General features: G+C 44.2%; 1 protein-coding gene across 1 annotated transcript in view; it reads left to right on the forward strand.

The window, feature by feature from the left end:
• The first annotated feature begins 370 nt into the window (after positions 1-370).
• The window catches only part of ANKFY1 (ankyrin repeat and FYVE domain containing 1), a 70,114-nt gene continuing 57,010 nt past the window's right edge, over positions 371-13,474 (forward strand). Inside the window, exons 1-2 of the mRNA XM_075589986.1 lie at positions 371-502; positions 10,165-10,357. Coding sequence (XP_075446101.1) covers positions 493-502; positions 10,165-10,357 — 203 coding nt within the window. The 5' untranslated portion in view covers positions 371-492. The remainder of the gene's footprint in view (positions 503-10,164; positions 10,358-13,474) is intronic.

The raw sequence follows: 13,474 nt of genomic DNA on the forward strand, positions 1-13,474 counted from the left end.
AATCCTTTAATACATCCGCAAATCAAAACGCCTCATACATCAGCCACTCACAAGTATCCCATGCAAATCCACAGCCAATCAGCAGTCTCTTAACGGCCAATCAGCATGTAGTAATCAACCTGGCGCCTGGAAACCAAATATCAACCAACCGGACTCCCCCGCCTGTATCAGCCAATCTGAGTGACTGATACATCAACCAATCGGACTCCTTCCTGTCCCATTCAGTAACATGCCTCATTATACTCCCATCACAGCCGGTACCCAGTGCGCCCACAAGGCTGCATACAGCAGCCCAAACAGTGCCGACCAAATACAGCGCGAGTAACATGTGTGCAGAAAGCAGACATCAGAGCGCAGCGCGTGTCCCAGTCACAGCCGCCGCCTCCCCCCCGGTGTCCATGGAGATCTGGGAGGGATCCACCAGCCCTACCTCCCGCCCCCTCTGTCACGTGACTCCCCGCCTTTCTCGCGATATCAGCCGGGCGAGGCAACATGGCGGAAGGTAAAGAGCGGGGGCACCGGGGAATGGGGAGACCCACATTACCCTCACCAGCGGCTAGCAACGGGGGGAGGACGGGAGCCGAGATAAACCCACGAGCTGACTAGAGCCTGCTCACCTGTGTGTGTATATTACACACACACACACACACACACACACACACACACACACACACAGTGCTGAGGCTGTAATACACAGTGCTCAGTGTGTCACAGTGCTGAGGCTGTAATACACAGTGCTCAGTGTGTCACAGTGCTGAGGCTGTAATACACAGTGCTCAGTGTGTCACAGTGCTGAGGCTGTAATACACAGTGCTCAGTGTGTCACACAGTGCTGAGGCTGTAATACACAGTGCTGAGTGTGTCACACAGTGCTGAGGCTGTAATACACAGTGCTCAGTGTGTCACATTGCTGAGGCTGTAATACACAGTGCTGAGTGTGTCACAGTGCTGAGGCTGTAATACACAGTGCTCAGTGTGTCACATTGCTGAGGCTGTAATACACAGTGCTGAGTGTGTCACAGTGCTGAGGCTGTAATACACAGTGCTGAGTGTGTCACAGTGCTGAGGCTGTAATACACAGTGCTCAGTGTGTCACACAGTGCTGAGGCTGTAATACACAGTGCTCAGTTTATCACAGTGCTGAGGGTGACACTTGTCACAGTGCTGAGGCTGTAAGACTCAGTGCTGTGGGTGGCTGTTGAACTCAGTGCTGTGGGTGTGGATCCCACCTCACTGAATAGTGTGTATCTGTTTATCGGGACCTATTGATGTTTCATGAGTCTGTTGATGCTGGAGGGATGACCTGGGACTTGGCATGAGTGAGGTTGTCACTCGGTCATGTCAGCGAAGCCATGGGGAGGTGTCATTCTAAAGTCTTCCTCCCTGGACTATATATGTGAACCCCTGGGCTATATCAGTATTCCTCCACTGGCTGGACTTAGAGGCTGTTACTGACTAGTAACCCAACTACCGAGTGCTTCATTTTATTAAAAATGTGTTGGCGTAAAACCAGACATTGTTCCCTAAAGTGTAATATTAGAAGATTGTAGTCAAAATGATGCATGCTCATTTTTGTAGGTTATGATATTGTGCATTCCTTTTAGTGACTAGAAGCCATATATGTGTATTATTTCTATATCTTCCTTCTTGAGTTACGTATGTAGCCAACATTATTGCCACCCCTGGCAAACTTAAGCGGGACATAGACAAAGCACTAGTGTGATATGTGGCCATTGTTACAACGAAGGCACGCATAAGTGGTCACGGCTATTGCTCTTTTTTTTACTTACGTGCCAGCGGGTGCAATAATGTTTGTTACATCCGTAGTTACTCCCAGCCTCTATTTACTTTCAATGAAACGCCCGTCCCAGCCCTTTTCTGCTTGGCGTTCCTTGATTCCATTATTACTGTACATCTTGATTAATGTATTGTCAATGAGTTCCAGTGGTTTGGTAACTATCAGCTGATCATTGCTGCAGGATCAGTAAGTGGCTTTCTCAAGGATGGATGCACAGACCTTTACAACCTTAACCCTTTTACTGCATGTTGTCAGGTCTTGTAGCGATGGACTTTCATGTCACATCTGTGCAGTACATCTATATTTCACATGCCAAAAAATTAGAGCTCGTGTAATTTATGTATTTTTTATACTTCTTGAGTAAATTATTCTCTGTTTTATGCATTTTACTGTAAAATGGTATGTTTGTTTTAGCTGATGATTCTGTTCCATATAAATTAGGAGAGGGGAGTTACCTTATCAGTGATTTCTCAGCTTTCTCTTGGCAATAACTTCCTATTTATACTCTGTCTGAAATGACAAAGACAAAAAAAACGACTACAAGCTCCTGGAAACAACAAGAAACAAATACACTAATCCATTTCAATATCAAAGGTTAAGAAGCGGGGCATAGGTAGAGATTAACGTGCCAAATGTAGGAGGTATGTATGGGGATAGGATTGGGTGCAGACCCGCAATAGCTTTGGTAGAGCCAGTGGCGGAAAGGGAATCATCCACGGCAAGTCGGCTGCGGCTGTAATAGGCGCCAGTCTCAATGTTAAAGTCCGGTGTCGAGTAATCCATGTACTCACGATAGTTCACCGCTCCCCCTCCCGGCAATGCGGTGCACCTTGAATAGGTGATCAGCGTCCCTCCACGGCTTCTCTCTGATCGGTCAGAACAGAAGCAAGGCAGATGATCAGAGGAACAGTCGCCCCATATAAATGCCAAACGCACCAGCAAAAAAGTAGGTTAAAAAAAACCTCTTTATTAAACTACATAAAACGGATACTACATCCACGAACTACCTCCTCCCACGCGTTTCAAGCAACAACTGCTCTTTCTCAAGGTGTTTCCTTGAAACGCGTGGTAGGAGGTTCTTCTTTGTTCGTGGATGTAGTATCTATTTTATGTAGTTTAATAAAGAGGTTTTTTTAACCTACTTTTTTGCTGGTGAGTTCGGCATTTATATGGGGCGGCTGTTCTTCTGATCATCTACCTTGCTTCTGAAATGACAATGACCCATTATGTTCTAGTCTTTGCTGGGTAATAAAAATACTTCCTTAAAGGCAGTGATGCAATACTTAATGAAACTAATGTAATCACGTTTGCAATTGAGGAAATTAGTACTGTACTGTAATCTTATTCCCCATTTGAATGTACACTTTTTATTATTTGTAAATAAAATAAGGTATGTGAGTTATTAATGTAAGAGGTGGACTATTGCACGATATACTGTTCCCATTGTGCAATTTCCATCTAGCAAACAATTAGTAAAATGGGCGACTAATCAGACAATCCGGTCCTTTGCCAAGCTCATGGATAGTCCGAAATGTCACCCGTTTTATTAAAGCTGCAGTTCAAGCTACCGTTTTTTTTACTTCAATAGTTAAATGTGTGTAATACCAACTTACCTACTGAAGATCAAAGCTGCAGGTCAATCCGTTCTCGTTTGATTGATCAGTGAAGATTGGTGACGTCATTACGAGTTGGTATCTGATAAACGCCCCCTTTTTTAAGTGTGAGTGAAATGCTTATGAATATTCATGAGCACTCCACTGACGTGCAAGAGGGAGGGCAGGGCTCACAACGGGGTGTGCCAGGGTTTGTGACAGGACATGAAGGGGCAGTGCCTTAGCAAATGGTTGCTATAGGAACAAACATGCTTGTTAAAATAGAATACAAGAAAATTGGTCTTTCAAAGTTGTTTTTTTAAAAACAGAAAATGCTAAAAGTATTTTTTCTTAATACAGAAGTGATTTATTAAAAAAACACACATGCAGGATACTGCTTGAACTGCAGCTTTCATTGTTTGCTAGATGAAATACATTTTATCTTGTGATTATCACTCGCTAGTGCCACGGATTCCATTCCTCCATACATGTTATTTAGGGCTGGATGGTGATCCTGGCCCTTCTGCGTCCACCCTATGGGAAGTTAAGTATTTTTCTTTTACCCACGGTTGTTGAGTGCCCCAGACACTACCCTTTCTATATCGTGTGTATGTGTATGTATGTATGTATGCATACACATACACAATCAGCCATTCTGCTTTATTACTGCACATCATTAACATTCCCAAGTGTCCAGTAGTTTTTCACCTTTTATTTTACATGATGACATCCCTAATTATATTTATTTATATTTTAGTAAATTTTTAAGCATTTGTAGATTTTGCAGTTCTCCAAATTATAATGTGTGCACTTAATACAGTTCAGTAAGAGAATGTATCCTTTGACGCAGATTTTGGTTTAAAAAAATAGTCTTCCAATACATTTCTCTCTGACCCCCTAATGTATTTAATGCCATAGTTAGTCATGTAAAATAATTAAATAATTGCTTGACAAATTATCGTTTTTTTTTACTGAAAAATGGAAACCGTACATTTGTATTTAATCTCTTGTTAATATTGCAGTTGCAGTTTTGTGAATGATAAACAATATTTGATATAATTTGTGTGAATTATTGTGTGTATAAGTTTTACGTGTCATGTGACCTTAATGCTGCCAGTGTCTAGAACAGTGTTTTTCAACCAGGGTTCCTAGGAATCCTCGGGCATCCCTAAAGGGTTCCCTGCAATTTTCTGGTGGGCGGGGCCTGGGTCAGGGGGCGGGGCCTCCAGTAGTGTAGCGTGTGGCTGGAGCTGCAGCCTGAGAGATTTTCTAATAAAAAAAGAAAACAAACGCTGGGGGGTAAGAGTATCCTGTTTCATTAATGTTATTGTGTGGTGCAACATGTTAGCATTGCTAAATGAAAAGTCAAAAGATGGTGTGTAGAAAAAATACTTGTTGAACATTGTTACACTGTTGCTTTAAACACATCTGAATTTCCCTTCCCTCTAACATTATGGTTATGTAAATGATTAAACTTTTGTTCAAGAAGTGACTGCTTTGCAGTTTTTTCTTTGAAGACAAACGTGAAAACATTTGACCACTTTGGTTCGGAAGATCACAGAGAGGGGTGTGCTGCAGACTTCCCGTTGTGAGAAGTGGCTTAAGGATGGGGCGGACAAAAATATTAACTTAGGACAGGGGAGCGCAAACTTTTAGTGCTGCGCCCCCCGTCTCTCTCCCTCCGGCTCTCGCGCGCCCCCCCCCGCCTACCTTCATCCGCGTCAGCTGACGCTGCGGGGTCATGTGACGTCATGTCATGTGACCCGCGCCGTCATTTGCCCTGTGTGACGTCACATGGCGCCGCGTTGCCATAGCGACGCGTCACAACCGGCAGAGGCCTCACGCTATCCTCTGGCATTTAATTTTAATGCCTGTGAGAAGAGCATGGGGCCTCTGCAACTGCCCGCTCTTTCACCCCCCCTGGAAAATCTCCCCCCCCCTGGTGGTCGCACCCCCCACTTTGCAAACTGCTGACTTAGACAGAATTTTTTAGGACCCAATATTTTTTGTTGAAAGGCCGGGTGGGGGGGGGGGGGGGTTTTGGTTTGTTGATGCTACAGTCACCTCTCCCCTGCTCAACTTTGGCTACCAAATTCAGCCCCTCCCCAGTTGGTGGTCTATAGGTCAGCGTGTGTGTACTAATTTTAAATAGCGCCAACAATGTAGTTGGTGTTTTAGAAAGAGACAATACAGTAGAGGGAATTAAAGTACAATAATTGCAACAAAGTCAGACAATAGGCTAGGAAATCCCTGCCCCGGAGAAGTTACAATCTAAGTGGTATGTCGGAAGTGTTACAGAGACAACAGCAGGTGAGGGAATAAGTGCAGTAGATGGCAGGGCTTGGCCACCATGGTTGGTAGGAGTGGGTGTGAGACAGTAGCCATGGGTCCGGGCTATTGATGCGCTTCATTTAACAGGTGAGTTTTAAAGTTTGATTTGAAGGGGGGGGGGGGGGAGAGAGAAGGTGCTTGGCGTATATAGAGTATGAGGGAGTTGTACAGGTAAGAGGCAGTGAGGGAAAAATATTTAAGGCGAGAGAGCAGTAGAGGTGAAAGGTGTGGAAAGAAGACAGTTCTGGGTAGAGTGCAGGGGTATAAGAAGAGATCAAAGCTGATAGGTAAGATGGAGCAGATGAGTGGAGAGCATTGATGGTAAGGAGGAGAACTTTGTAGGTGATCTGAAAACTTGATGAGAAACCGAGAGAGAGAGAGATTTAAGGAGGAGATGAACAAAGTCTATTTCAGGAGAAAGTGAAATTATTCTAGCAGACAAGATTTGGATAGATGGCAAAGGAGAAAGTTGTGAGGCAGGGTGGCCTGTTAGCATTATGTTACAGTAATCCGGATGGGAAAGGATAAGGACATGCATTAGAGTTTTGGAGTAGATTGAGAGTGGAAAGGGCGAATCTTGGCAATATTACGGAGGAAGAATTGAAAATGTTAGCGCCGTGTTATGAATGGAAAAGGAATGGGAAGAGTCCAATGTTACTCCTAGGCAATGTGCTTTGGTGGCAGAATAGATGGTAGTATAATTTAATGTGATGGAGAAAGGGGATATTAGGCCAGATTTAGGGGGGAATATGAGGAGCTCAGTTTTAGACATATTCATTTTAAGGCAGCAGAGCACCATCCACAGGGATATAGCCAGGAGGCAGTCTGAGACTTGGGCTTAGATTGCAGGAGTGAGAGTAGGGGGAGAGATCTATATCTGTGTATCATCTACATAGATATGATATCTAAGGCTGCGTCCAGGGTGAATCCAGCCGGGCGGAGGCGCGCTGAGGGAAAGCGGGGGTATGTTGGGGGGCTGTGACGTCACGGAGCTGGTTCGCCCATTGGGCGAACCGCTCACGTGACCGGCCCTGCGCTCCGGCGAGCGCTGAAACTAAAAATTTGTTAAGACCTACGCTTCCGCACGCTTGCGAGCCCCTGCTAAAACCGCTCTCTTTGCGGCTGCAGGGGCTCACTGCCGAGCAGCAGCGTGCCTCAGCACGGGTCAGTGCCTAAGCGCTGACCATGCCCGAGGCCTAAGGCCAAAAGAGTTCATGAGATCACCAAGTGATAGTGTGTAGAGAGAGAGAAAAGGAGAGGTCGTAGAACAGAACCTTGAGTTACACCAACAGAGGTGAACAGGAGACGAAGACTTGTTGGCAACACAGACAGAAAATGTGCAATGAGAGAGGAATCATGAGATCTAGGCTATCCTGGATTTGTTGCGGATACCAATAGAGTTTAGTATATGAAGGAGAAGAGAGTGATATAGCGTATCAAAAGCAGCAGAGAGATCAAGTAGAATTAGTAGGGATAAGTGACCTTGGGATTTTGCTTCATGTAGATCATTTGGCTAATTTAGTAAGAAGTCTGTTGAGTGTGTATCTGTGACACACACATGCTCACTCTCACACGGACATACTGAAACCCCTCCCCCTGACCTCATTTAGAACAGGGGCGGGCAGAATTCCAGAGCTCTCGCTTCCGCCTCCCGTCATTGCGCAGCTCTGCCTGCGATCTCCCTCCTCCCCACACACACCCACCCCTCCCCTGCACTTCACACTGAGCGGTACAGTGCCCACTAACCTGTCAGTCACTGGCGCGGCAATCACAATGCGCCTGATCCGGCTTTAATGTCATACTGTGACTGAAAGGTCAGTCAACACAAGTGCCAGAGATAACATTTTAGGTGCCTGGGCAAATTCCATCCCAGGGTTTAAGATACTGAAACGCTTGCCCGCTGTTTCAATTTAACTTTCCAAAAAGTTGGAAATCCCCACAAACCTAATCCAACATTTGGGGCCAGAAGTAATAATGAAACAGGCCACATTTTTCAGGAGCCAAAAAGGGTAAATTGGCAAAGTTCGCTTTATCTGCTGCTCAGGATTCACACTATGCAAAGAGAGCCAGAATAACAATATCCAATATTCCAATATAGAACTGTTTTGCTACAACTAATCAATATAAGAACAGTATAATACTGTACAGAGGAAAAGTTGCTCCACATCACCAGCAGAACTTAAATGTCCATTCTCACTCAGCAACCATAGCTAAATGGCAGAGGAAGTGGATATTCTAAATCTTCACCTGCAACCTGAGCATAAAAGGTTTTCAACTTGTACACCGGTTGCTATGTGATGTCCTATGTTTTCCTAGACTTTCTGCCAAGGGGTTGCTTAAACACCATCAGACTGGCACAATAGAGGCAACAGTAGGGTTGGGCAGGAACAAAAATTCTCCCACGATAATGACATGAACACATTTATTATGATGGTAAAAGGGGACGATAGACAGCACTCTGATAGTGTTAAATTTATGCAATTGCAATGTGCACGGAACAAAAGGGGACCCTTATTCCCCTGTATAGTACTAACAAATCTACGTATGTACCAGCACTCACTGTCTAATAGCTAAATGATGAAAACAGTTGTAATGCAGAATAAACATTTAATAATAAAACGAACCAGAAATAAATTAAATGTGTTTGCAGAAACCAGTATCATAAATGGGCATGTCACAAAGTGAGGGGTGGGGGGGGGGGGGAAAGGAAAAGGGGAAAAAACATGAAACACAAGGAATATACACAAAAAACGGAGAACGGAAAGTATGCTAGGGGGGCGACGTTTCGAGGGACTACCTCTTCATCTGGCCCATTCCCCCTGGCCCCAAAAGGACCCAGAGGTACTTCCCTAAGCCTCCCTTCCCCTATAACTGGTCAAATCAGACACCCCTGAAAATAGATAGCAAACATACAGTGTAGGCTAAATACAGCTAAACAGCTAATAGCAGGGCAGCACGAATCCACTCAAGTCAATGCCAGTAGTTCAAGTACCACAAGAAATTGTGGGCAATGGTACAGTAAAGGCTGAACACAGCTTGCAAGAAAGCAGCTTGCAAGAAAGCAGCTTGCAAAAAAGCACCAGGAGTCCACAACAGTCAATGAAAGGTTAATGGGAAAAGCAAATGAAGACAGTAATCAAACCCTCTGTGGCTCTGCTCCTGCACGAGCAGAAGGAGCAGAGCCACAGAGGGTTTGATTACTGTCTTCATTTGCTTTTCCCATTAACCTTTCATTGACTGTTGTGGACTCCTGGTGCCTCTTTGCAAGCTGCTTTCTTGCAAGCTGTGTTCAGCCTTTACTGTACCACTGCAGTGCTGCCCTGCTATTAGCTGTTTAGCTGTATTTAGCCTACACTGTATATTTGCTATCTATTTTCAGGGGTGTCTGATTTGACCAGTTATAGGGGAAGGGAGGCTTAGGGAAGTACCTCTGGGTCCTTTTGGACCAGGGGGAATGGGCCAGATGAAGAGGTAGTCCCTCGAAACGTCGCCCCCCTAGCATACTTTCCGTTCTCCGTTTTTTGTGTATATTCCTTGTGTTTCATGTTTTTTCCCCTTTTCCTTCCCCCCCCTCCCCCCCCACCCCTCACTTTGTGATATGCCCATTTATGATACTGGTTTCTGCAAACACATTTGATTTATTTCTGGTTCGTTTTATTATTAAATGTTTGTTCTGCATTACAACTGTTTTCATCATTTAGCTATTAGACAGTGAGTGCTGGTACATACGTAGATTTGTTAGTACATTTATTATGATTATTTATTCTGATAATATCTGTTCAAAAGGAGTGGGAAAAAAAGACTATTACCTGTTTTCATTATTCTCAAAACCTTTTTGTCATAAGTGATGAATTGAGCCACCTGTACTTATACAAAATGGAAAAATCTAGGGTACCCGCTTCATCGGGGCACCAAATATTTTGCCTGAGGCGCAATGCTGTCAGTAATTACCGGGATTAGCAACAACACTCCCCATCATGCTTTGCTTGCACGACGGCAAAGCAGGATAGGTTGCGCTGTCACTGACCAGTCAGTCAGTGCTGTGCTGCTTAGTTGGGAGTGGGGAAGGGGGAGCAGGTAGGAGCGAGGCTTAGAGCTCCGGGACTCTGCCCACTCATGCTCTAAATTATGTGTCAGGGGTAGGAGTTCTGACAGCGAGGATTGTGTGTCACAGATGCACCCTGACACACACACACACACACCTGCCAAGATGGCTGAGGTGGGCACCAGTTTTGCAGTTGGGAGACTGTGGAACTTCTTCTACAAAGTGCGATAGCAGCGTATCAGAGCCATCTCATGACTTTAATGGGTGCTTTCTGTGCGGCCCTATTGTACTTTAAAGAATAGGGGGCCTTTAATGCACCACCTCCTATATTTTATTTAGTGCTTTCTTGATTTTTTTGGTTATATTATATGCCACATGTATTTCCCTGTCTCTTGCAGAGGAGGTGGGCAAGTTGCAGAAGCACCTGGCGCTTCTTCGTCAGGAGTATGTCAAGATGCAGCAGAAGCTGGCGGAGACGGAGAAGCGATGCACTCTGCTAGCTGCACAGGCCAACAAAGAGAACTCCAGCGACTCTTTCATCAGCCGGCTTCTCACTATAGTGGCTCAGCTCTTCCATCAGGAGCAGTACAGGTAGTTTCCTACATGTAGTTTATATGTTCTTATTGTTATGTATCTTCCAGGTTGCCTTTTCTGCTCTGGTGGGGCCTTCAGCACCAAAGCAGTAGCAAAATGTTGTAGGAAGATCGCAATTGTAAGATAATGTAAATAATATTTAATGTGTTCTACAACAAATTGTAATGTGCCATTGTTTAAATAATTCACCTTCACAGGTTAACACTGACCGTTTATAGATTAGTGAGTTTGAGTGTTTTGTTTTTGAGATCCTTGCAGTTGTTTTTCTTAGTTGGCTCTCACAGGAATGTTAAGAGTAGAATAGTACGGTGTATTTACTTATGTGTATGTGTGGGTATATGTAGGAGGTGTATATATAAATGTGTATAACACAAGCAAAAAGTATCCCAACGGAGCGCACGGGTGTACCAAAATTATCACAAATGTATTAAATTTCACATAATATAAAAGAACAATACAAAAAGAGTTAAAAGATATGACATGGACACCCTGCACGAATCCTGACATCAGAGAGGCTATATCAAGTTGGACCCAAAGTTATGGTAGCTCATCACAAATAGCAAGAATTTAGTGTGTGGAAAGACCCTAGTGTGTGTGGTAATATAACTCCTATAGAAATCTGGAGAGAATACCCTCAAGGAGGAACATGAGGTAACCACTATGACTGCTGAGTTGCATCATACAGCAGATGATGAGGAATAGTGTAGGAAGATAAAGCAAACAATATGCTAGTGGAAGATATAACCCACTGTAACCTACACACGGCAAATACTACGATGGTACAGTCATACTGACTAGTATATGCCAACAGATAGTAACCTCAAACTCAGTCACTGTGGGATACTAAACAGTCATAAAATAAGCAAACTCAGGTTGAATGATAGAAAATCACTGCAATGAAATGTACAGACTCAAAATGCAACATTTAGCAAATATAGCAAAACTAGAGTCTGCAAAAGGTAGTAATGCATCTTTGCAAAAATGGATGAGCATAGCATCAAAGTCAAGATAATTATATCTACGTGCTCTCCATGAAGGAGAGAAACCGGATGTCCTTCCACTGGCTCCCACTCCTACACGTTTCGACTTGCGTCTTCCTCTGGGAGTGGTAACTACAATGGGAGCAGCAGGAAAATTTAAAGTTACAATTTCGCGCCAGGAACATTATTACAGCTGATTGTCTATGTATCAGCTGTGCAAAAGATCCGCCCAGAGAGGCACACCTCGATCGGATAGCCAATCCATCCCAATGCCGATATTGACGTAACTGCGCATCCGGCGTCGTTGTCCTGGCAACCCCACATAGTCGCGATCAGTGTCACGATCAGACAAGCAAAATAGTTACAATGTATCGGCCGCGCAGGAGGAACGCCCACCAGGACCTCCTCTGTCAGAGAGCCAGTCATCGCTGTTTATAATGATGATGTCATCGCATGCCCGGCGTTGTCGTCATGGCAGCCCGTTTAGGTTTTGGTAGAGCAAACATCAGGCACAAATGTTTAGCCCCAAATAGATGTAACTTGCGTCATGGAGAGACTGCACGTGATGTGCTCTCATCTCAAAGGGCTGGATTCGCGCTAATAGAGGCAGAAAGGATAAAAAAATAATTAATTAACCAGTAGATGCTATGACCAAAAATAGATATAGAATTGAAACTGTACTACCTAGGGAAGTTATAATAATCAAATTAAAACTAAATAAAGAGATAAACTGGACCTACATGGCATAAACCAGGGGAATTGAAATAGTCTAAGGCCGGGTCCATGGTCAAAAAAACAGCGCTGACCCGCGCAGAGCCAGCACACTTACCCCCTGCATCAGATATGAGTGCGGCTTTAGCAGGCGCTTCCAGAGGGGTGCGGAATTGCATGAGACAGCTCCATTTAAAATTTGCCCGCTGAGGGGAGCGGAGGGCCGTCATGTGACGGCAAACAGCCAATGGCACCCTGTGACGGGGGCGCTAGCCCCGCCTCCCGCCCCAATTCCCACCCGCCTCAAGCGCGCTCGCTGCCTCGCCTGCCAGGACACCTAAAAGCTCCTGCTTGAGCAGGCGGGCCTGAGCAGCAGCGCGACTGGAGGCACCATGAACGAGGCCTAATGCATAAATAGGATAAAGAAATTCACAAAAACATGGAGATACCCAAATAATCATTGAGGCCATTAGGGAGCATAGAGTCCATCTGGATAATCCATCTGCACTCCCTACGTAGTAGTGCTTGTACCTGATCCCCACCATGTATTCCCAAAGAGACTTTTTCTATGGCAAAAGCTGATAGAAGTGTGGAATCAGAGTTGTGTTTGTGCATGAAGTGTTTCGCCACTGATGTAATCATTTTACATGCCTGGAGATCTCTAGTGGCATTCTTAATATTTCTACTATGCTCCAAAACTCGAAACCTCACTTCTCGGGTGGTCATACCAATATATGGAAGGCCACAGGGGCAAAGAATGCAATATATGACCCCCTTAGTTTTGCAATTCAGAAACTTATTTAGTTTATATTTGTTGGTATTTGAAAAGTTTGAAAAGGAATCGGTTTGGAGCATAAATCTGCATGAAGAACAGTTCATGCACTTAAAGCCTTTTTTGGAAAATGTGGACAAAAAGGTAGTATTAGCCTTGGGCACATAATGGCTATGTACCAATTTGTCTTGTAAATTAGGGGATCTATGACTAGTCATAATGACTCGCTCACCTAGTACCCCTTCTTCTGGAGAATGTTACTTAGATCTGGCCACTGCCGATTATAAGTACCGACAAATCTGATCTGTTTTTGACCATCTTTATTTTTAGGTCGTGGTTGTAACAGGGATCCTGTAGGTGTATTTGCGCTATTTTAAAACCCTATATTGCTACATTTTTTGCTATACCCTCGTTTGAGGAAGCGATCTTTCATTTTCCCAGCTCTTTCAATGAATTTATCATTAGTTGAAACGTTGCGTCTTAATCTCAGAAATTCACTCTTCGGAATACCTCTGATTTGATGGATTGGATAAAAGCTTGTAGCGTGTAGGAGTGAGTTGGTGGCAGTCTTTTTCCGAAAAATATTCGTACAAAGAGTGCCATCAGGTCCTATGCTAATAATTAAATCTAAGAATTCAACCTCACTGGGAT

The sequence above is a fragment of the Ascaphus truei genome, chromosome 3 (genome assembly GCF_040206685.1).
Source record: "Ascaphus truei isolate aAscTru1 chromosome 3, aAscTru1.hap1, whole genome shotgun sequence".
In the NCBI taxonomy this organism is placed as follows: domain Eukaryota; kingdom Metazoa; phylum Chordata; class Amphibia; order Anura; family Ascaphidae; genus Ascaphus; species Ascaphus truei.